The sequence below is a fragment of the Danio rerio genome, chromosome 22 (assembly GCF_049306965.1).
Source record: "Danio rerio strain Tuebingen ecotype United States chromosome 22, GRCz12tu, whole genome shotgun sequence".
NCBI lineage: Eukaryota > Metazoa > Chordata > Actinopteri > Cypriniformes > Danionidae > Danio > Danio rerio.
In genome coordinates, this window is record NC_133197.1 from 33278879 (window position 1) to 33304127 (window position 25249).

The 25249-nt window shown below is 35.6% G+C and overlaps 1 protein-coding gene across 8 annotated transcripts in view; it reads left to right on the forward strand.

Moving 5' to 3' along the window:
- Positions 1–25249, forward strand: part of grip2b (glutamate receptor interacting protein 2b) — a 388262-nt gene that overhangs the window by 305153 nt on the left and 57860 nt on the right. For all 8 annotated transcript variants that reach the window (XM_068216484.2, XM_073937529.1, XM_073937526.1 and 5 more), the window contains exons 7-12: positions 32–177; positions 4197–4344; positions 5894–6063; positions 21064–21204; positions 23155–23307; positions 24509–24698. In XM_068216484.2, coding sequence (XP_068072585.1) covers positions 32–177; positions 4197–4344; positions 5894–6063; positions 21064–21204; positions 23155–23307; positions 24509–24698 — 948 coding nt within the window. The remainder of the gene's footprint in view (positions 1–31; positions 178–4196; positions 4345–5893; positions 6064–21063; positions 21205–23154; positions 23308–24508; positions 24699–25249) is intronic.

A 25249-nucleotide genomic window follows, 5' to 3' on the forward strand; every position in this document is an offset into this window, starting at 1 on the left:
ATGTGTATTATCTTTGCGTGTTATTGTGCAGAGAAGGGACTCTAAAATCGGGTGACCGGATCTTAAGCGTGGATGGTGTGGTTTTACACAGCGCCACTCACAGTGATGCCCTTGTTGTGCTGACCCAGTGTGGACAAGAAGCCCTTTTCCAAATCGAATATGATGTCTCCATCATGGGTGAGTTACTTTGGTTGTGCTTGTTTTATACAGTATGCAGATAGGATGAACATTTCACATATTCCAGTGGACTAGTTTTGTGTACAGCGGTCCCTTGTTAATCGCGGGAGTTATGTTCTAAAAATAGCCAGCGATAGGCTAAATCCACGAAGTAGCAGCTTTATTTTTTATGATTATTATAGATGTTTTAAGGCTGTGAAACCCCTCACTGCACACTTTATACACTTTTTTCAGACAGCCATTACATTTTCACACTTTTCTCACTTTTCTTTTGTTTTAACACTCTCAAAGTTCAAAATTTCGTAGCTTTCATGTCCATAAAATTAGGCCCAGTATTATAGAACGAAACCAGAGATCAAAACCTATTAGGCGCAAACATTTATCACTGTCAACAAAAGGTTCACAGTGTAATGTTCTTTTTCCTGCAGTCACTGATACACAAAGCTAAAGCAGACTCCTTAAGGGGGACCGGATGCGCCATGCACATGACAGTTGGAAAGAATACACACAAGTTTAACACACTGCAGAAATATGCCAACATATATATATATATATATATATATATATATATATATATAGATATTTATATATATATAAACCCATATGACCTGCCCCTTCCACAACTTTTTTGGAGGGAAATAATGCATTTACTTAGATCTTGTCCTTTTTGCAGACATTTCCCAGAAGCACAGTGATCCATTTATCCATCCTCACAATTTCATCTAGATTAACAGCAGGTTTTTGACCTGCAAGAGTGAAGAAAAGCCCTTGTGCATTTACCAATGCAGCGAAGGCTAATTTAAAGTAGACACAATTAGCATAACACCCACTGTTGTTCTCCTTGTAGTGTCAGACAGGGTTGCATCCTAGATAATGGAAGTCTAACACTTTCACAGGTCCAGTCTAAAAATACTATAGTATAGACCTCAGTGTACTTCAAGTGGGATCTGAAAATGAACTCTTGTGACATCATTACAAACAAATCAGACCAAAATGAAGTTTATTTCAGGATATCAAAACAACTTGCTCAAGCAAACTGTCTGGAAAACTTTTCTCCCAGTGGTAAATTCTCAATCCTCTGTAGTGACGTAATATGCAGGTGTGCTTCTGATGCTCCTTCCTCTTTGAACTAGTTAATTTGTTAATACAAAATAGGTACAATTTAGCTACAATTAACATAGTTCTCAAAGTTATTCTCCTTGTAGAGTTAAAGGGGTCTTGTTCCAGAAAGAGGAGGTCAGTGTTCAGAAGATCTATAAGCATCTAAAAAGACTATCCAAAGACTTCAGGACATATTTACTTAAAGGGATAGATAAAAAAAAATAAATAAAAATCAGCAACTCCTCCTTTGTGTTCAACAGGAGAAACAAACTAAAACAGATTTGGGAGCAAATACAGGATAAGTAACTGATGATGAATTTCCATTTTAGAGTGAACGATCACTTAAGTCGTGTGTCCAATCTCGGTCCTGGAGGGCCGGTGTCCTGGAGAGTTTAGCTCCAACCCTAATCAAACACACCTGAACCAGCTAATCAAGCTCTTACTAGATATACTAGAAACTTCCTGACAGGTAAGCTAAACTAGGGCTGCGTCCGAAACCGCATACTTCCATACTATATAGTGCGCTAAAATCAGTATGCGAGCCGAGTAGTATGTGCGAATTTATAGAATTCGAAAATCAGTATGCGAGAAGTACCCGTATGACTTACTACTTGCGGCGAGATTCTGGAGTGCGCTTCCCATAAACGATGCACTATCCTATGATGCCCCGCGAGAGAATTCATGAATGGAAGTGAAGTGACACAACTGACGTAGGTAGGTCACATGACCATGACAAAATGGCGGATGTAGTACGTCCGAATTCTATTTATACTTTTCACACTCATACTGTATAGAATGTACTATTCTAACGGCCGAGTAGTACGTTTGAATTCAAATGCAGTACCTACTGAGTAGTAGGCGGTTTTAGACGCAGCCGGACACCAGTCCTCCAGGGCACAGTTTAAACACCCCTGACTTAAGTGGAATAAACTAGTGTAATGGTACTAATGGTTGGAATAACACACACAGTTTTTCATCTTGAGTTAAAGCAATATTTCCTAAAAAGTTAAGGGAACCTCTTACAAAGTTCAAAAAGGCTGTACACTGAATCAAAAGCCAGTAAATACCATTAAAAAAAAAAAAAAAAAAAAAAAAAAACAGTATCTGGTCGAGAGACTTTAGAGTTTGTTGTAGGAGTTTAAAACAGCACAACAAAACTAACTGCCCAGATAAATTTACAACCCCAAATCAGAAAATATGGGAAAATGCAAATAAAAAATGAAAGTAGTGATTTCCAAGTTTACTTTGACATGTATTTCATTGCAGACAATATGAACACAAAATATTTCATGTTTTTTGTGGTCAACTTAATTTTGTTTTATTTTCATCTTTTTCTGTCATTCAGACATGCAACACATTAAAAGTTGGGACAAGGCTAGTAATCAGGTAAATTGGTTAAATGATGAAGTAATAAGAAACAGGTGATGTCAACATGTGATTATAATTATGAATTAGTAGCAGCATTCAAGAAAGGTCTAGTCCTTTAGAAACCAAGATGGGCAGAGGATCACCAGTTTGACAGCAGAAATGCTTGAGAAAATTATTGAAATGTTTAAGAACAATGTTCCTCAAAGAAAGTTGTGAAGACATTTGGATATTTCACCTTTAACAGTGCATAACATCATTAAAAGATTCAAGGAATCTGGAGGAGTTTTAGTTTGTAAAGGACAAGCGCACAAGCCTAAGCTAAACGACTGTGATCTGTGATCCCTTGTGGGACTGCGTCAAGAATTGTCATTTCAGTACAAGCGATATCACCACATGGGCTCAAGACTACTTTGGCAATTACCACAATACGTAGTAACATCCACAAATGCCAGTGAAAACTGTACTGTGCCAAAAGGAAGCCCTATGTTAACAGTGTCCAGAAGCGTTTTTTTTCTCGACGATATGCGATTTTCCCAGTTTTTGTACAGAAATTTAATTAGCATCTTTAAATGGATATATTGCTACTGGCACTATTTTTGAAAAATATTGGAACGGTTTTGTTTTGGGATGTTCATCAGTAATATACCGACAAGTAATGTCAAACATTTATTTATCCCCAAACCAAGAAGACTTTGCTGTGAGTAGCCACAATGATGGTAAATGAAGATCTGATTTAAACGCTGGGAATTCAAAGAAGCTCTATTGAATCTCAAGGCTCTGCTAAGCAGTAGTTCAAACAAAAGTAATAAATTAACTGGTGTGATGCCATTTTGAACAAAATCCAACATTTAAAATGAAGTTTGTTTGAAGTTCATTTGAAGAGTTTGGAACTACTCAATTTAATTTGAAAGTTTTTGGCGTTTTGGTGAACACTTTTGATCTACCATTGGTCAGTGGTGATGATGTAACAGGTGTGGCTCTGAGGCCAATAGAAGAGAGAATATTCTCTCTTTAATTTTCTCATTCCAGTTAAATAACTTTCAACACAAGTATAAAGCTGCGGTCACAATAATGGTTAATAATAGGAAATACTGTCATGCAGCGCTGCAAAAAGGGGTGGGAATAAACAAGATTATTGTGCAATAAAAAAAGCTAGTGATTGCTACATGTTTTAAATTTCTGTCCAGAGAGATCATGTTTTGATCCTCGATTGGTCTTACGCAGTCATGTGATGAGATTTTGCAGGTCAGAGTTCACTAATCTTGAACTTTGCACCTGTAAAACTTGACGCATGACCTTGCGTTTCCGGTCTGACTCATTTGCGTGCATATAAATGGAATTCTATGTGGAAGCAAGTCCAGTGTGACTGCAGCTTAACCCACTGGAGAGCTTTAGAAGTGTCTTAAACTTCTATTTATTTCTAAATGGATAAAAATAACTGTTGTGTGGATATCTGAGCTTTAATCTGCAAAATTGATCTGTTCTGAAATCACAGTTAAACTACAGCATAACAGTGCTATTCTTGTCTGTTCTTATCGCCTGGCCTCCAGACTCTGTGACAAACGCTTCAGGTCCTCTGCTGGTGGAGATTGCCAAAGCGCCTGGAGCAAGTCTGGGAGTCACTCTGACCACTGCCCTGCACAGGAATAAACAGGCCATCGTTATTGATAAGATTAAGCCCGGCAGCGTCGTGGACAGGTATACACTCAAAAGGCCTCATTCAACAAATACAAACAGAACAAATGGCTGGAAACTTTTGTGGGTGTCTTTGTGTAACAATTTTTATATTCATAGAAAAATACACATTTATTTATTTATTTATTTATTTATTTATTTATTTATTTATTTATTTATTTATTTATTTATTTATTTATTATTATTTATATATATATATATATATATATATATATATATATATATATATATATATATATATATATATATATATATATATATATATATTATTATTATTATTATTATTATTTATTTTTTTTTTAAATGGAGATTAAACAAATGGTTTTCTTGACCGCAGATAAAATGTCCAACATGGGTTCAACATGGGTTTCATTCTGAAAATGTAGCCCTAGATACATTTATGCAGATCACAAATTATGTAGCCAGAGGAACGTATGGCTTCATTTTGTCTTAAAAACGAACGCCACAAGGCAGTATGACGCCGTTCCTTTTCACGCTAGCAGCTGACCGCTTAACTCCATATGGATGGCTTTCCCACTGGTACCAGTTTGTCCAGTGGCTTGCCATGTACATCAACTTAGAGTAGTTGACCTCGATGACGGTGTTCAAGTCTGGTGAAGAATGGTTCCAGAAAACAGGTAAGACTAAAACAGAAGCCAGAAAATGAAATAAGCAAGAATAAAAAACAGGGTGAGAATGTGGTAAAATCTGAAAATGTGGTAAAATCAAGCAAGGACTTTTCTTTTTCAAGATTGCTTCTTAAAACTGTCTATTGGGTTTAGTGAAGGTGGTGGCCGGGTCAATTGGTGCTTTTAAAAACACTATTGGTTGAGTTTAGGGTAGGAGAAGTGTAGGTCAGTCGATCAGTCAGTCAATCAGTCGACTGTGGCCTCTGGTGGATTAATGCAAGAACAGCAGGTGCGAATAGCACTTTACGAGAGAAGTTTGAGATCAGATAAAAGCAAACACAGCGGCCTCTAGTAGATCCCAGGAAAAAAAAACACCTGCAAAGAAACGTAGCTCCTAGAATGTATTTGGCGCTCTCCAGAAATGTATGGAGGGGTACATTTTCAGAATAAGCCTGGGTTCAAGATGTTTGTGGAACATAAACATATATATATATATATATATATATATATATATATATATATATATATATATATATATATATATATATATATATATATATATATATATATTTTTTTTTTTTTTTTTTTTTTTTTTTTTTTTTTTGATATAACCATTTTTAGAACCATTTTTCTGTAAGTTATTACTACAGCTCTTTTGTCTTTATGTACACTGAATTAAATAAAGTTTAAAATGCATAATTTATTCTCTGTCACAACTTAAAACATTCCTATATTATTCCTGTATCATCATTGTATCATACCATCAATAATTTTTTATAATTTTTTTTTGCTGAAGTATCACTTTGAGTAATGAGCGATAGAATTTTCACATTACAAAATAATAAGAACCCCTTAAATCGCAAAGCAGTTTTAAGCTTTTGGACTTTTATGACAGTTCTAGCAGTTGTCTGTTTGCGTCTCAGGTCAGGAGCGTTACATGTTGGTGATCATATCCTGTCTATAGACGGCACCAGCACTGAGCACTGCTCGCTTCTGGAGGCAACGCAGCTGCTGGCCAGCACTTCTGATCAGACCAAACTAGAGATCCTGCCCGCACACCAAACACGCCTGCCCGGAAAACCCCAGGACACTGGTGAGACATGGCACAGTCTGCAGAGGGGTGCAGATAGTAATTTAAAATTTTAGTAATTGTAAATGTAATACAGTACATTAAAGAGCCCATATTATACATGAAATAGGGTCATATTTTGGTTGTAAGGGTCTCCAACAACAGTCTAATATGCATGCAAGGTCAAAAAACACTTTCATGGTCTTATAATCTGCATTTATTTTTACCTAATTATCCCAGCGACTCCCGTATGAATCGTCCAGTGATTCATTTGTTCCCAAACCCCTCCTTAGCGCGAAGCTAATCTGCGCTGATTGGACCGATGGCAGTCTGTCGCGATTGGTCGACTGCCTTCAGTCAGAGAGTGAAATGGCCAATAGCCAATCAGCAATATAAAAAGTAATCACAGTTCATACACGCTCGATAGTGTAGGCGTGGATTTTAGCTGCCACACACACACAAAACACACACACACACACCTCCGGACGACAACGCTCCCGCTTCCGCCTGCACCCGCCAGGTTTTAGCCTGAGAACCCGCTCCGTTTTCTGCCCGCCGCGCCCGATCCCGCTAGAGCGGGGGAGAACACAACCAAAAATCACCCAGCTATACAGTCCAGACAGCCAAGCTGTCTGTATAAACACACACACAGCACCAAGCACACAAAGCTCGTTCGCTTGCTCTCTCTCTCTCTCTCTCTCTCTCTCTCTCTCTCTCTCTCTCTCTCTCTCTCTCTCTCTCTCTCTCTCTCTCTCTCTCGCTCATACGCGCGCGTGCGCACTAACACACACACACACACACACACACACACACACACACACACACACAAGCACCAAGCAGACTCTCTCTTTCTCATTCGCATAGCAATATCCGTGATATTGCTAGACAGCCCGCTCCCGTCCCAAATTAAACCCGTTACCGACCGCTCCCGCGATTTATTCGGAAATTTATTCCCGCGGCTGTCCCCGCGCCAGATTTCTGCGGTGCCGGAATAAATTTCCGAATAAATCGCGGGAGCAGAACTCTAGCACGGAGCTCCATAAACAAAGCAGCACGCGTCGCGTTTTTAATGTGACTTTGCACGCGATAAGAGAATATAGCCAGTTAACCTGATACAGTACACTCGGTTACAAGTAACAAATCACAACTAAATACATTTGCAAGCTAGAGTCAACGAGGCAACAACTTTAACCGCACGTACTTACACTTGAGAAATGGAAGAAACCCATTCTGACGTCCATCAGTAAGTTACTCTTTACTGATCCTTCCTTTAACAAACTCAGATGAAGTATTCTTTGTAGCATGTAGCTTCCAGAAGTTTCCAACTGCTTGGTTATAATGCTGAGGTTTCATCTTTGGGTAGAAACTCAATATAATATCCATCTGCAGTGTGACTTCAATCGACCGGCATGTTTGTGTGCGTGTGTTTGTGGGTGTGCGTGTGTTTGTGGGTGTGTGTGTGTGTGTGTGTGTGTGTCTGGGTTTCTGCGTCAGAGGGGGGGCCTCAGGTTTGAAATCTCCTGGGTTTGCGCGTGCACGTGAATAACTTGGTTTCGTTCGTACGTCATGGCGAAACACCTAATGACTCGGTATCAAGGCGACTCGTTTGAAGCACTATGAGTCGACTCTTTTATAGATGAATCAACTGTTTTAAACACTGTATTCTTACAGATTTAAGCCTTAGCTGGATACTTCACTTCACTTAAAGCTGTGATACACACTACATGGAGGGGAATTTTCAAAAACCCATAATATGGGCTCTTTAAGAGACACACTGTACATGATTTCTATGATCAAAGTTTACATTTGCCTAATTTTTAGGTTTTTTTTTTTCAATGCAGGTGATGATATGCATTTCATTATTATTATTTTATTTCTATATCTTTTTTTAAATCTATATCTTTAACTATGTCAGGCATGTGATCAGCCAAGGACAAAAAAGAAGCAAGACAAGAAGGAAGACAAGACCCCCTATTATTAATATTATTATTATTATTATTATTATTATTATTATTATTATTATTAAATTATTATTAAATTATTATTATTAATAATAATTTTATAATGGAGTGTTCTATGTAGTTTATATGTGGTTGCTATAGTACATGGGGTAGTTGCTACTGTGTTATGGGTATTTGCCATATCATTTAAAGGGTTTTCTTGAGTGCTATGTGTGGTTGTTTGGGTGTTGCTTGATGGTTTCTATGGGTTTTTTTTATGAGTGGGTGGTTGCTAGGCATTTACTAGTGTTTGTTTATTTACATTTACTGTGGTTAGTTGCTAGGCGGTTCTGGGTAGTTGTTATACAGTGTGTTCTAGAGTGCCATGGGGCACTCTGGATGGTTGTTTGATGCCTGTAGGGTGATAAGTTGTAGCTAGGCAGTTGTAGGGTGCTCTGGATGGTTGTGAGGGTGTTGTCAATTAGTTTCTATAGTGTTATGGAAGGTTGCTAGGTAATTAAACAATACTTTGGGTGACTTTGGGTGAAGCAGCTGGTGTTGTATGGGTGGTTAATTTTCAATTGTTTGTGTTTTGGGTGGTTGTTGTGTGGTTGCTAATGTGCTATAAATAGTTGCATTGTCATTTCTATTGTGATTTGTGTATTTGTTGAATAGCTATTAAGGCTGGTTGCACAGTTGTTGCTAAAGTTTTATGAGTAGTTGTTTAGGGTGTTCTGGGTGGTTTCTAGGATATGTGTACATTTTAATACAGTAACTGGTAATAAGGTCTGACCCAAGTTTAGTAGCTATAGTATTAACGTCTGCAAATTTTTTTCAATCCCCTAGTGAAATTAGAAACTCATGTTTACACCAAGCGGCAACCTCCCGCTTTCCCTCAGCTAGTACGGAAGTAACTGAAACTGCAATTAATCAACTCACCTTTGAGGACTGGCTCCTAGAAAGCCAGATGTTCTCTGACTGCAAAAGTAAATTGGCCAATTTTACAGCAGATAAAAACATGTTTACAGCGGGGTACAAAAGATGGAATATAGCTAATATTTCTCTTCATGACAACTGCAAGGAGGGGGGGGGCATTTAATTTTTCTTAAATTTTATTAAGTCTGCATAATTAAGGGTGTGGCCACTTGAGTGACAGCTAGGTCTCGCTTCTCGCTGTCTTGTCACCTCAGCTAATTCCGGCTCAGCATATACATCGTATTTTTGTTTTGTTTTATGTGGCTTTACACATTCCCTTTTGGAATTATTTCTTACAAATATCAGATAAAATGGCATGCTGTGTGCACTTAATCGTGCTCACAAATCATTCAATTTACCTCCGTTTTCCAGGTGAGTGTTATAAGAAAAAATGTTTAGTGGCTCAATGTATTACAACAGTGTTTTTAACCCTCTGGGGTCTGAGGGTGTTTTGGGGCTATGGAGAAGTTTTGACATGCACTGACATTTGTGTTGTTTTCAGTCTCTTAAAAACATATACATTGCTAAAGTGTGGTAAACAGCAAAAGCTGGGCTACAATAATACCAAAGCAGAATGTTTGTATGTGTTTGTGTTTTTAAGAATGAAACGTTTATGCATGGTTAGTGACAAACTAAAATGTTGAAGTCATTGAAACAAGGCCGTGAAACACACAGAGAACAATTGTGCACAACTTTTCAGGACTGGATCATGAAGTCTAGTGTTTTTGCTTCAAAATGATGTGAGAATCATCTTGTTTACTTGCTCACAGAAAATAAAATAATGAATTAGAATTTCTAAGTCACTTTTTGAGCGAAAGTGGTCTATGCGAGAAGGCTTGAACTATCATTACTATGCAGTGAGTCACACCTGAGAAGACAAAGATCTGCATAATGAGCCATCAGACAGGTATGTAACTAAGAGGGAAGAGTTTCAAGAGGGAAAAGGGGAAAAGTTTATATACTTAATTGTTTACAGTTTATTTAAAATATATTAATCACACAAAATAACTGGAGATACACTTGTGAGAGTCAGTACACTCTATAAAACTCTGCAAACTTTAAACAGTAACACTTTACAATAAGGTTCATTAGTTAATGCATTTAGTAACATGAACTAATTATGAACAACACTTGTACAGCATTTATTAATCGTAATTAAACATTTACTAATGCATTATTAACATCCAAACTCTTGCTTGTTAACATTAGTTAATGCACAGTTAACATGAACTCACAATGAACAACTGTATTTTCGTTAAATAACATGAACAAATACTGTAGTAAATGTATTGTTCATTGTTTGTTCATGTTAGTAAATGCATTAATTAACATTAACTACTGAACCTTATTGTAAAGTGTGACCCTTTAAACTTACATATTGTCACTTTAGAGTTATAAGGTTCTATCTGACATTTTTGTCAAAATTGAGTTATTGACATATTAAATGACAACTTTTTTTTACATCATGTGATGTTTTTATATATATATATATATATATATATATATATATATAAGTTGTTTACATTTTAAGAATTTTATTTAAAAAACAAAAAGGTTTTATCAACAAAGTCGAACTCTAGCTTGGCTCTATTAGGTTCTTTCTGTGAGCCAATCAGCATTTTTAATGTACGCATGAGGACCAATCAGGATCAGCTTTCTTTGTCATTTCGATGGACTGCTCCATTGACAGCGAGAAACACCAGAAAGACAAAATCACACAAAATCAAGTCGGCTAAATAATGCCACATCGCACAGAATTGAGATGTCAATCTGATGATTTAGAAGCATTTCTTGTCATTGAGATTCATTCATTTATTAATGTTCTTTTTGGCTTAGTCTCTTTATTAATCTGGGATCACCACAGCAGAATGAACTGCCAACTTATCCAGCATATGACCTTCCAGCTGTAATCCATTTCTGGGATCACAGACAGACACTATGGCCAATTTTAGCTTACCCAATTCACCAATACCTCATGTATTTGGACTTATATTTGGACCGAACATGGAGAGAACATGCAAACTCCACACAGAAATGCCAACTGACCCAGCTGAGGCTTGAACCAGCGACCTTCTTATTGTGAGGCGATCGTATATGTCACCGACATTGAGATAAAATGTTAAATTTTACATTGTTGAAAAAGAAATGAATATTAAAAAATGTATATATTAAATGTGAAATATATTTGTTTACATATAGCCAGTGAATAACGTTTCAGTGTTTATTAAACTCATTTGGTCATCGTCAATTATAATTCAATAATTCATATAAAGCATACAATTTAATAAGTATTAACATATTAATTATAAAATTAACAGCTGCACTGGAAAAAAAATATTTAACTCAGCCTTGCATGCTTAATTTAAACAAGAAAAAATATTCATCCTAAAACATGAAATAAATGTTATAGAAATCAAAATTGTAACTTTCTCAAGCATCAACATATTGTTACAACACCAACTTATATATTTTTTGATTGTATTTCTTGAAAAGTAATGCTTTAATGAATGATCTGGCTGACAGAACCTTATAATTCCAAGCGGAAAATAAATGACTTCTCAGAAAGAGAAGGTTCTATCTGCATTTACCGTGTTTTTTTACTCCAATTTGCAAATGTAAAAGAACTTTGATAATTTACATTTAGAGAACCCTTAGGGTCCCTGTCATTTTATTGTATGAAAGAGAACTGTTACACACATGCTGTTTGCTATATTGATTGCAAAAACTTTGAAGCTCAATATCTCAAAATCATTCAGAACGCAGATAGAACCTTATAATTCTTAGGTGGCAATGTAGCAAATCTACTGAAAAAGTTATTTGTAAATGAAAAGTTTTGTTGTAAAACGAGATGTATTCGATTTGAGAAATGTTTGTTATTTGACATTATTATTTAAGACATCAACAGTCAAGTTCCTTCACAATTTTTATACATTAAACTATTACTTGAACTCAGTGAAGTCCAGGAACACGATATTCTTCAAATCAATTATATATTTCTTAAACTTTGTCCATAAATAGTTCATAAATAAGTTAAAAAAACATGCAGAACTGCAACATATTATTTTAACATTGTCAAACAGCTTAAATTGGTAAAACAACCAAACAAAACAAAAAAACAATACATCATAAATATATGGAATAGTATCTATAAAGATTGATTGATAACAGTAAGATTCTGAGTTTTGGTGGGTTTTGGGTTTTGGTAATCTCATATTAGAGCAATGTTATTTTAAAGAACCCCCCCCCCCCTCCAACCCCACCACCCCTCTTCAAAAAATGTATCATGCACATGCCCTTTGGACTAGGCCCGTGCAGAGGCTGTCCAAAGGGCATGTGCAGGATAATTTATTTGAAGAGCGCGGGGGGTGGAGGTAGGGGGGTTGTTGTGTTTGTTGTTGTTGTTGTTGACGTCATCGTTGTCGCGCACGTACCGAAGAGCGGTGTTGTCGTGCGCGTTGTGATCTGTACTGTAAAGTGGGGGTGTGAGGAGCGCACGTACTCAAGAGCGGTGTTGTCGCGCGCCTACTGATACTGGCGGTAGGGGGGAAAGGTGTGTGTCGCGGGGGCACTTTTGATCATTTTGGAAGGGCACTTTCTATCCAAGACTAAAAAGGGCATGTGCACTGCACAGGTTGAGCCCTATGTGTGCAAGTGCCTGCTTTGGACAGTCTCTGCATGGGCCTGACACACAAACACACACACACACGGTTAAGCCATGTTAAGCCAATTAATATTCTGTTCAAAGAATGGTCAAAGCGAAAGCATCCTGTGCTGGAGCTCTTTAAAGCAGCAAGGCCTTTCTGGTGCATGAGCATAACTTTTTTGTCTAGTCTATTTAAAAGAGAACTGATCACATCAGTTGCGTTTCCAGTCATAATTTCACGCAAGAAAAAGGGAGCACACCAAAGTTTTAAACAGTTGCACGCATCACAACAGCTTTGGTGCAAGTTATCATCCTCTCAGTCAATATTCACAGAAATTATTTAAAGAATAAACTTACAAAGGACACTTAAATGTAGCCTTGTAGACAGGTCTCTTGTGATGGGGAGGAGCCCAGGAAAAAAAGGCAGTACTTCACTGTAACCCCTGGCCTTCTTGACATCAGCGGAGACTGACAGATGCAGGATTGTTTTATTTTGGTCTACTTTTGCACATTTTTGTGAAGTTGAAGGCTACATCTTCATCTAATAGTTTGTCGGCATGACACAGACCAACATCACTCTCATTACTGAGCAAACTCGGAGCACTTCTTATCTGTTTTAGCTCTCTTTGCCACTGGTGCTTTACCACTGTTGTTTTCACATCTGGAAATTTACATATGAATAGCATGCTTACTGAGTGCTGTGCTGAGGCGATATAGGAGAATCCATCCAGTCCTTACTTTTATACGGATTACATAAAAAGAGATGATTTGTTTTAGACTTAAATTGGTTATTGCATAGGTAGACATATCAAGCTTTACATAGATATCATAAATCATCATCTTTGTTAAATATTTGCTGAGTTTCTTTTCATTTTAGTGACATGTTTTTTCTGACCACAGTCTGCACGCGTCTCATGCATACGCTTGTAATGACAATGCCTTGTGGGCGTGGTCGCATTAAAACTGATGAGATCAGACTGAGAAACTAGCGCTGCAGCGCTGCACAGATCGATCGAAATCTGTCTTAAAGCAGTGCATGCTGGTTAGAAATCTTGTCCGGATTGATGCTGCACTGACTCCATGTGACTGTCACATGTGGCATCAAAGTACCGCGATAAGCCTCCGAGATCAGACGGCTGATACAGACCGTGCAGCTTCTGAAGAGCGGCTGCAGGAGCTCTGATGACGACACCGATAATACACGATTGGCCGAGTTCACCACATGACAACAAACACGTGTATTTCGGGTTTATTATTGCACAACTTACGATTCAAAAGTTTCAAAACAAACAATTCACTTTTCATCCCCTCTCTATCCTGTACACATCTTGTTTATTCAAAAACTACAAATATTTTACTACAGTATCATCTTTTGTAAAATAATCTGGCTATAAAGGCTGGATTGTTTGCATAGATTGTGCAAACAATAAACAATTGTTGGATTGTTTATTTTCACCTTTTTTATACAGACTATTTACCGCATTCAGCTCGACGAACGATTTAAATGATATATTTTAGTGAATAACCTATATATGAACTCAAATATGTCTTACAGACTTGAAATAAAATAATGATCATCATTGATCCTGCCACCCTAAAGCTTTCTTAACAAATTAAGTTAAAGAACTATTGTATTAAATAATTATAAAATTATTTTATGATTATAATATAAATATATATTTTTTGTCCTGTTTAGCCATTTATACCTGCTCTTTCTGGGAAACATCAGCTTAAAGTGTAGCTCACTTATTTTACCTTTTGTTCAATCTTTTTGGATTAAAGTGCTTTTTTTTGAAAATGCTTTCATTATCCAAAATAATCTTATTTATTAAAATTTAATCAAAACATCCGTTTTGTGTTTTACATTGGAAAGTTTTATATCATAAATGTACATTAATGTAAACCCTTTTTAGCACATTCAAAGAAGAAGTATTGGCCTAAAGAGAGATATTTAAACTCCTAGAATTTGTGCCCTTATTTCTCTTATGCATTTGTTATATATTTTAATCATAATTATTGTTTAAAAAGTAACTATAGTTTGTAGAGACTGTATTCTGTTTTTGTTGTTATAAATAAAAATTAAAAATGATGGCGCCATGTGATCGGTCATCATGACTGCAACAACTTTAAGCCCCGAAGTGTCCTGCTGTCCGGCTTGACGGCTCCGTTTTCAACTCCGCCCCCGCCTGCGCTCGGCTAATCTCGTTGATCACCGGCTGCAGCTGTGTTTCATGTCAAACGCACCTATAGCGTTGATTTGATACTGGTTACTTCATCAAGCAATGTTTGTTTTCAACATGCATAGCTGCATTTAAAACCTAGACACTTTAAGCTTTCTAGAGATGCATGTCGCTTGTCTGTATGTTTTGTTTTCGCGGAGTTTCAGTGCATTTTACTGACGCGCTTCTAAAAGCAGTTCACAGAGAGAGAAAGACAAAATGCCCACACTGTTTGTTTTCCTTATTTTGCAAAAGCACACACGTTTGTTGTTGTTGTGAGTGTACACAACAAAAAGTAGACACATAACAGATGGATGTATTGATATTATCTGTACAATCAAAACTGAAAGTGTCATTTAAGTTCATATCAGCAGTTTGATGACACTGGGTCTTCAATCCCAGGGGGTTAAAAGACTAAACATTTTATTGATATAGCGTACAACCAAGAACATGTGGTCAGAACACAAACAAATTGCAGGTAATTAAGTATTAAGCGTTTCTCCCAAAGAAAAGCCTGTCTAAGCAAAATGCTAGCAGGCGTTTGTAGCTCTTCTGACGCTCCGCCTCTTTGACCTTTTTTGGTCATCTCCAGTGCTTGTGATGATGCGCAAACAAAATGACGACGGTTGGCCACATCTACATGTAGCTTCATTTATGCTCTGCAGAAACCTATATGTAACATCACAGATACTACGTCCATATCTTTTATCGTCTATGGTTAACACACTTAATGGTAATACCTCATTGGTTTATTTCTCTGAAAGGCAAAACATTCCAGTGATATATATTAGTGTATATACTGTAAATAACAATGTGTATTAATTTACAGATGTTTAGCTCAATATGGTCCACACTGTTTGTTTTCTGCTTTCGCATATAAACGGGATGCAAATAAATAAATCACAGCTTTTGTCCGGCATGTCTTGGTTTGATATTGGGCTACAGTCTGCTGGCTTCATAGGGTGAGCAGGTCTTCATCATTAAATCTGTCCTGCTCTGGGAAGCTCGAGGGGCGACATCAAGCAGAATGAGAATCTAATTAAACGAGATGACAGAAAAAACATCACCATCCATGTTGTCTCATTCTAATTTGGGCATCCAAAGATACATGTGAAGTTTATATTGCTATAATTAGCAAGACTATTAGGAGCTCCTGTAGAATAAACAGGGAAAATGGCCACTGCATCCCCTGGAAAAAGTCTATTAAGAAGGTTTATGAAGGGTGTCTAATCAGTCTCTGAAAGTCCTCAGGTGATGCGAGTGTAATCAGTCTAGATGAGTGAGCAGGCGTGAGTGTCTGGAAGAAGTGCATGTATGCATATGTAGTCCAGAAGAAGGCGGAAGTGTAGTCCATGGTTATAGTGGAAACCAGCAATCTCCGGAGAGCGATCGATGGATATCATAACACACACAAGTCCAAAGACATGTGCTATGGGTAGGGCCAGATGGATTCTTCGGACATTTTTTGTTTTTTCTGCAGAGAATTTTGGTAAAAATCTGCAGATTTCTGCTGAATTATTTTGGGAGTATCATAACTAAAACCTTAATATGTGAAATAAAAAATAATATCTTCTTAACTTGTATTTAATGTTTAAAATGCAAATCCAATTAGATTCACTTCATTTGGTAAACAAAGAAAGTCTCATATAATATCTCTACGAAAAGACAAAAAATATTACTGTACAAACTGCATTGTGCCAAAATCAGATGAACATTTTCATATTAGACAATAATGTGACTGTAACTAATTTAAAGACTGAATAAATATAGATTTACACATATTTAATCAAGTAAATTAACAGAAATAATGATAGGCTAAAAATCTGTGGAAATCTACAAAATTCTGCAGAAAAAATCTGCGGAATTCCGTGTAAGCCTAGCTATGGGTGAATAAGCTTCATTGTCCATTGTAAATCGGTGGTTGTGTGAATGGAAGTGTATGTGTGTTTCCCAGTGAGGGGTTGCAACTGGAAGGGCATCCACTGCGTAAAACATATGCAGGATAAGTTGGTGGTTCATTCCACTGTGTCAACAAGAAAATTAATGTATGAATGAATATTATTTTATTTTTACATTGTGACTTTTTTTAAACTTCAAATGCTTGATTTAGTCTTATTATTATTATTATTATTATTATTATTATTATTATTGTTGTTATTATTGTTATTTTTATTATTATTATTATTATTTGTTTCGTTTTAGTTCTGGCTTATTTAACCTTTGTCGTAGCTTCAATAGCTTGTTTTTAAATATATATTACTTAATTCACTTTTACTTATTGATGCTGAATCTTCAAATACCTGTTTTAACCTATATATATATATATATATATATATATATATATATATATATATATATATATGTATATATATATATATATATATATATATATATATATATATATATATATATGTATATATATATATATATGTATATATATATATATATAGATGTATGTATATATATATATATATATATATATATATAAATTAATTAATTTATTTATTGCATATTCACATTGATGCTGAATCTTAAAATGCTTTTTTAAACTTTGACTTTGAAGTTCTAGCTATTTCTGTCTCCTCAATAGTCTAAAAGAACTTTGATACCCATCGATTTCAATCTGCAATATGTTGCTCTGGAATAAAATTGCACTGACCTCTTTAATTTCATGCATAAAATCATAAAATCATTCACCCAAGTCCATATTTTTGGCCACAAGAACAAACATCCCTGATGCATATGAACAAGTAAAATGAATTAGTTTCCGGCATCTGATCTGTCAGGCTGAAATATTGAAATATGATATATAGGTCATTCCTGCCATGCCAAGAAAGGCAGTAATGATGGAAAAATATATTTGTGAATGTGATCTATTGAACCCGGCAGGACTTCAATCATGAATTGCCACCCACTTGCGGAGCCCAAGTCAATAATATAGAGAAACCTGACCCAGGAAATAAATGGAGTTTGATGTTTTCGCTGTGTCACTCCTACATTACTGATTCAGATGTTATATATGCTACCGTTGGAGATGACCTTGTTTGGGGAGGATATGCAAAAGCGTGTTTGGGTAGCAGTTTATTTGAGGTCTCTGAGATTTCAGTCTTGGGATTTGATGTGAGGGTGAAGAGAAAATTTATTTTGATGCATTTGCATACTAGATAGACAATGTTTTGTTTTTTGAAACAGCTCTCAAAATGCCGATTTTAGGTAGAAAGCTATTGAATTGATGCTTACCATTTATTGTTTGCATCAAAATAAAATCACTATAAAAAGGGAGGAACAAAATAAATAAACTAACAATTTAAAAGTTAAATAAATAAATAAATTAAAATATTACCTAAAATGTAAAATACCATGTAATGTGATAAAATAATTTAAATGTGTACACAATTATATTGAATTTATACTTGAATTTTTGCTACATTTCTGTCACAATCACCAACGAAATAGCCTGTGCGGATCACTGGAGAACTACACATGTGCCACTTTAATGAACTACAACTCCCATCATGCACCTCACACACACACACACACACACACACACACCCTGATTACACATACACAAGCTGATATTGGACTCATTACTAGGACTACAAAGACATCTCATTCACATACACACACTCTTTGCTGAGTCTTGTTTATCTGTAAGAGAGGATTTCAGGTTGTTTCCTTGTCCTGCCTACGGTGTTTTTTGACCTTTGCTTTGTTTATTGTTTTACAGTATGTTGTTTTTTTACCTGTCCCTACCATTCACCTGCTTTTCTAACTAGGCTTTGGATTACCTGTTTGCTCCTGTTTTGGCCATTGCCTGCCTGACTATTCATTCTAAAGCTGCTGGATCCTCATCTACATTGTACTAACTCTTTACAATTGAAACTCTTTACAATTTTAAAGTTCTTATTTTTTATTTTATTTTTTTAAGGATATATTTTTGTTTAGCTGTTAAGTATGCATAGTTTTACATTTACATTTTGAAATGTAAAAACTTTTTTTTTTTTACATATTTTACATTATTATATTATTAAAATAAGCTTCTATTATTATTATTATTATTATTATTATTATTATTATTACCATTATTATTTTATTTATTTATTTTTTCAGTTATTATTATTTTCAGTGTCATATTATGATATTATTAATTTCAAATTAATAAATTATCAAATTATGCATTTATTGACATCTCTGTGACCTAATTTTGTATTTCATATAAAAAGTAAAAATGTGAAAATTCATTCTTTCATTTTCTTTTCGGCTTAGTCCCTTTAATGTGGGGTCGCCACAGCAGAATGATCCGCCAACTTATCCAGGAAAAGTTTTACACAGCAAATGCCCTTCCAGCCACAACCCATCTCTTGGGAAACATCCATACACACTCATTCATACACATACACTATGGCCAATTTTAGCATACCCAATTCACTTATACATGTCTTTGGACTGTGGGGGAAACCAGAGCACCTGCAGGAAACTCACACAAACACGGAGAGAACATGCAAACTCCACACAGAAATGCCAACTGACCCAGCCGAAGCTCCAACTAGCGACTATCTGGCTGTGATGCAATTTAAATTAAACAGCAATCTTTCAGTAGAAGTTCAGATTAAAACTTTTTTATTTATACAGTATGTCCACATTTTACCACATTTTAACAACAGCTCCAGTCCCATACTTGTTCAGTTTGTATTTTACGTGAAAGACGTGGTTTTAAAAAAGCAGTATTGTAATCTCCTTACTCGAATTAAGCTTCCGTCACATCAGACTTTACCGCCATCATTCCTGGTGTTCTCAATTCCCGCATCAAGAGACGTAGCAGACGAGCTTAGCATAAGCCACAAGGAAGAGGGATTTACCGCTCAAATGCTAGAAATATGCCTCATTGCTGCTCAGATAGTAGTATTTAACCTGGCTTGGGGAGAAATCTGTCAGAAAGTGGCATTTCTAATGGCCTTGTCACATCATGTGTGGCAAAAACACAAACATGATGCTAACAGAATGCTAATATGTAGCATCGCATTGCATGTGTATGAGTTTAAAGGTCTGTTTAGTAACTTAGGAAAGATTTACTGTACGAAAAAAAAAGAGTCTGATGACTTCATTAAAACCTTAATATGTAGTTATGCACACACACACACACACACACACACGCACACACACACACACACACACACACACACACACACATTGAACAGTTTTTTTTTAAGCTTCTTATGGTTTACTTTTAAAAGCTAAGTTTTAGCTAAGCTAAAGTTAAAGCTAAGTTGATAAATGTTTTGTTACTCAAGGGCTTTCGCCTCATTAATTTTTCTTCTGTTCTGGAAAATTCATCTTAAGTCACTACAGTATTTTGATAATCTTGTTAATCAATAATCTAGGCTAATGACCAACAATGGGTAGCTAAAATATATCTAGCATGTTCAAATACACATGTATTGTGATGTATATGAGGGTAATATCTTTATGTATCTTATATAAATTGTGTTGTATGTATTTCCAGAAAAATGTAGGTGCTGTTGACAACAAGATATATTGTCACAGTAGTGAGATACATTAGAGAAACATAACTACACAACATAAGATGTAAAAAATGAAGTCACAGTTAAAAGCTATTTAATTAGAAATTAATTAAGAATATTTGATGCTGCTCTGCAAATCATTGCCATTTGATATCCAGTCCTGAGGCAAGTCCCTTTGTGAATCTCTTCCTTATAACGCATTATTTTGCCTGTTTAATATATCACATTAAAATAACTGTGTTTTTTTTTTTTTTTTTAAAGTCATTCTTCTGCTACTGTCAGACCTACAGCACTGCATTATGATTGCTTGGAGATACTGCTGCGGTCCTGCAGAACAAATGAGAACAAGCACATGCACGTTCACAGAGGCACTCAATTACACGGCCCGCCGCTAGCAGCAGGACTTCATTAGCCTGTTTGCTAATGAGCTTCTTCATTGTTTTTGCATGCACATTCATTTCCCACAGATCAGTATTAGAGGCACAAATGCATCTTCAACAGATCCTCAAGACTTCATATGATGTCCAAACATGTATTAATGAAAATAATATTGAAAGTGTATACATTTTTATGATATTTTGTGTCATTAAATATGTTAGAAACATTAATGTCATCAACATGCTAATTCCTTTTAGCAGCATGTGGTGGGAGCAATATTGAGTGTTCATATTGCTTTTGAATATCATTTTGTCATTTTCTGATATATTTTTATGTCATGTGTTCAGTGAAAGTTCAGAAAAGTGACCACCCTCACTGCTGGGACCCCTGTGTGAACTACTGCCATTCTCAACATCCTGGTCATTGTAAGACATCGACGTGGACATCTGCTTCCAGCAACCCTTCCAGCTCTCAGGATTACTGCAAATGTAACTACAGTGTAAAATGCTGTTTTTATTTCATTATAAGTAGTGGTGTGTACTGTGTATATTTTTTTGTGCATTTAAATATATGCATGAGCATATTGTATAAAATATTTATGTATGCATATATTATGTAAATACAAACTTGCACATAATTTTAAGATGTGAAGTTAATTTGGCTAATTTGTACTGGCAATAACCACTGAAACTTTGCGGTCACACTTATATTTTCCAGGCACTATTCAACTATTCAACTACTTACTGTATAGTTACATATCCAGGACTTTAGGATCCAGCACTTTAAGGTCTTTTAGGCACATTTTTGCAAAGATTTTGTAGGAAAAAAAAAAAAAAAACAGTCACTGAACATACTAAAATCATAATTTACAAATAATAATAATAATAATAATAATAATTTCTAATTGCTTCTCCTCCTACAACTTTCAGCCTACAGCCACCAACCATGGCTCAGACCTTCAGATAGTGCTGAAGATTTTGGCTATATCTTTTGTAATCGATCTGAATTACAGTTTTCAAAAAACAGACTGCCGAAATTGTGAAAAATAAAAAGTCTTAGAGGCTTCTTTGAGGGGGTGAAAACATTTGAAAAGTAAATCATACTGAGTCTTTTATCAGTTCTAGTGGAATGTAAAAAAAAAAAAAATCCTGGCTATGTAAAAACATGCTAATTTGTGTTAACAAAATACTTTTTTTTTTTTTTTTGGGCGAAAGTGAGTGAATGATATCCATTAATTTAAAAAGGGATTGACACTATAAGGCAATAAAATGTACTGACATCTAAAAATGTACTAATATCTACAGATAACCACTAGTATATTAAAAAAAAGTATGTACTCGTCACAACTGGGATACATGCACTACCTGACAAAAGTCTTGTCGTCAATCCCAGTTGTAAGAGCAACAAATAATAACTTGACTTCTAGTTGATCATTTAGAAAAGGGGTAGAAGGTAGATTTTTCAGATAAATCATCTGCTGAATGGCATCCCAATCATCACAAATACTACAGAAGACTTATTGGAACCTGCATGGACCCAAGATTCTCAAAGAAATCAGTCATGTTTGATGCTCCTTCTCATACTTCAGCCTCCACATCAAAGTTCCTGATAGCAAAGGCGGTCAAGGTGCTCCAGGATTGGCCAGCCCAGTCACCAGACATGAACTTTATAAACCATGTCTGGGGTTAGATAAAAAAGGAGTCATCCACAATATTAATTCTTTTTCCACTGCACCTTGACTTTATAATTAATACTGTTCATTATTTCTGTTAAATGACAAGATTTTTGTCCAAGCAAAGACAGACTTTACCGTCTTAAAAAAATAAATACAAATCATTATTTTATTTTGTTAAAATAAGCGTAATCTAGAGGCCTTTGCCTTTCATGTAAGCCACTTCTAATACCAAATGATCAACTAGAAGACAAGTTATTATTTGTTGTTTCTAAAATTTGGATAGGCAAAAATCTCTTCATGATGGATCCACCAAAAATCATATGTAATAACTAAGGATTAGCATTTAATGAATAAGTATTGATGAAAAGCATATTGATATTTTTAAAAAATAACCACTAGTAGCAGGAAAATAGGTACTAGGACGTCTCATATGTTTAAACAGCTTTCCATACTAGTTTTGTGCAGAAACCCTCTTTAGTTAGTCATCCATCATTTACATGTAAAATGGCATTTCATTAATACTGAAAATTGTTCTTAACCCAGACGTCCACCTCCCAGAGGCAGCCTCCAAATTGAATAAAACGTCCCCTTAAATAACAAATGCTTAGAGGAGTGGATGGATCTGCAAAGACTAGCAAGGGACCGGTAGAATATGGATCATTAACCTGCTGCAAGCCGCTCAGTCTTTTGGATCACTGCCATGATTTTACATTTTTAATGCGGTTGCACTGCCTGATTTTTTTCTCTCTCACTTCTTCCCCAGCGGTAGTCTGCTCTAACTTCTCTCCTGGGTCCACCACCACATCGGGCATGACCAGCCAGGGTTCCAGCACGCTGCCCCGGGCCGCTCCGCCAATGAGCCCGCGCAACTCCATGCTAAAGAGACGACAGAGAAAGAAAGAGCACAAGAGCTCCTGTAGGTGACTGGGATGGTTTACAGTTTGTCTTATTTGCTATTCGACAGTCTTGGATGAAACAAAGTCTCATAAATGAAGTTACACAGATAGATAGATAGATAGATAGATGGATGGATGGATGGATGGATGGATGGATGGATGGATGGATGGATGGATGGATGGATGGATGGATGGATGGATGGATGGATGGATAGATAGATAGATAGATAGATAGATAGATAGATAGATAGATAGATAGATAGATAGATAGATAGATAGATAGATAGATAGATAGATAGATAGATAGATAGATAGATAGATAGATAGCATGTTAAAATGTTGGCTAATTGCTAAGCTTTAACTAATTTTGAAAGATTAATTTTGGGAACATTATTATTTATGTGTTAACCACCAAATGTAGCTTCTGTTTGTTTCAACTTATTATTATTATTATCATCATCATCATCATCATCATCATCATCATCATTATTATTATTATTATTATTATTATTATTATTATTATTATTTCTATTAGCAATATACTATAGGTGCAATACATTAATCGAAGTTCCGGAAGGAAATCTGTCAAAATTTAATTACAGTAATATCAAAATTTAAATTACAATTTTTATTTTTATATATATATATATATATATATATATATATATATATATATATATATATATATATATATATATATATATATATATATATATATATATATCAGAAATGTATTAGATTAAGGTATATTAGATTGTCTTTTTAACCTTAAATCAGTTCACCTATAGAGTTAGCTGTTAGCATGTTGGGAAGCTAACAACTAACTATTTTATAGATTGTCTAATTGATAGATTCAAATCTTATAAAAATAAACAGATAACATGTTGTTAATGTCAATGAATTGTCAGCAAATATCAAGCTGTCGTTAGCATGTTGCTAAGCTAAAAGCACCATTGTAGGTAATAATAGAATTCCCAAATTTGGCATCAATAATCCTTTTTTACTTATACTAGTCTAATTTAACTCTACAGTCAACACATCACCCTAGGCACAATAATTAACACTCAAAAATATTGCATTGACAATGTATTTTTAGTTAAATTTGTATTTTTATTCTATCAAATTAAGTTTTTGTTATGTGTACAGTTAGCATGTTGCTAAACTAACAACACAACTTTTTTATTTTTTTTTTGTAAATTTATGACACTTCTCTCTGTTTAGCCGTGTCTTTAGCCTCAAGTTCGGTGGGTCCCGGAGGTCAGATAGTCCACACAGAGTCCAGTGAGGTCACTCTCAGAGGCGACCCTCTCAATGGCTTTGGGGTTCAACTACAAGGAGGAATATTTGCCACAGAAACGCTCTCCGCACCTCCTCTTATCCGCTTTATAGAGCCGGACAGCTCAGCCGAAAGGTACGACACAAAGTGTAACTATACCATGCTAATCAAGCACAAACAAACACACTATAGGTCTCACAGCGCTCTAATGATGCTCCGAAAATGCAGAAAAGATCTTTTTTAAGAGCTGACGTAAACTGACTCTGAGAGAGATACGCTTGAGTTGGTATATTACCTTGGAAACTGGGTCAACACTCAGCAGGAGAGTCTCACTGCTAAAAAGTCACACCTTTTATCAGCAACATTTAAGAAAGAGACTTTAATTCATAATATATTACAAGGCTGGAGTGTGTCGCTGTCACACTTTGTGCTCTTGTAATATTAAGGGAGGTACTCATGAATTAAACTCACGCAGCTGAGAACAAAAATTACACAAAAACATTGTGCAAATTAGGTTTCTTTTTATTTGTCAGAAGGAATTTAAAACTAAGCTGCTTCTCAAGCTGCTTTGCTAATATCCCCTAGCTTTAGCTCTGAATTCTTGCTGTATGTCAACAAGTGCCTCATGGTTTGTGTTTTTTCTAAAGACATTGTAGGACATATTAAGATACAACAAAGCTGCTATT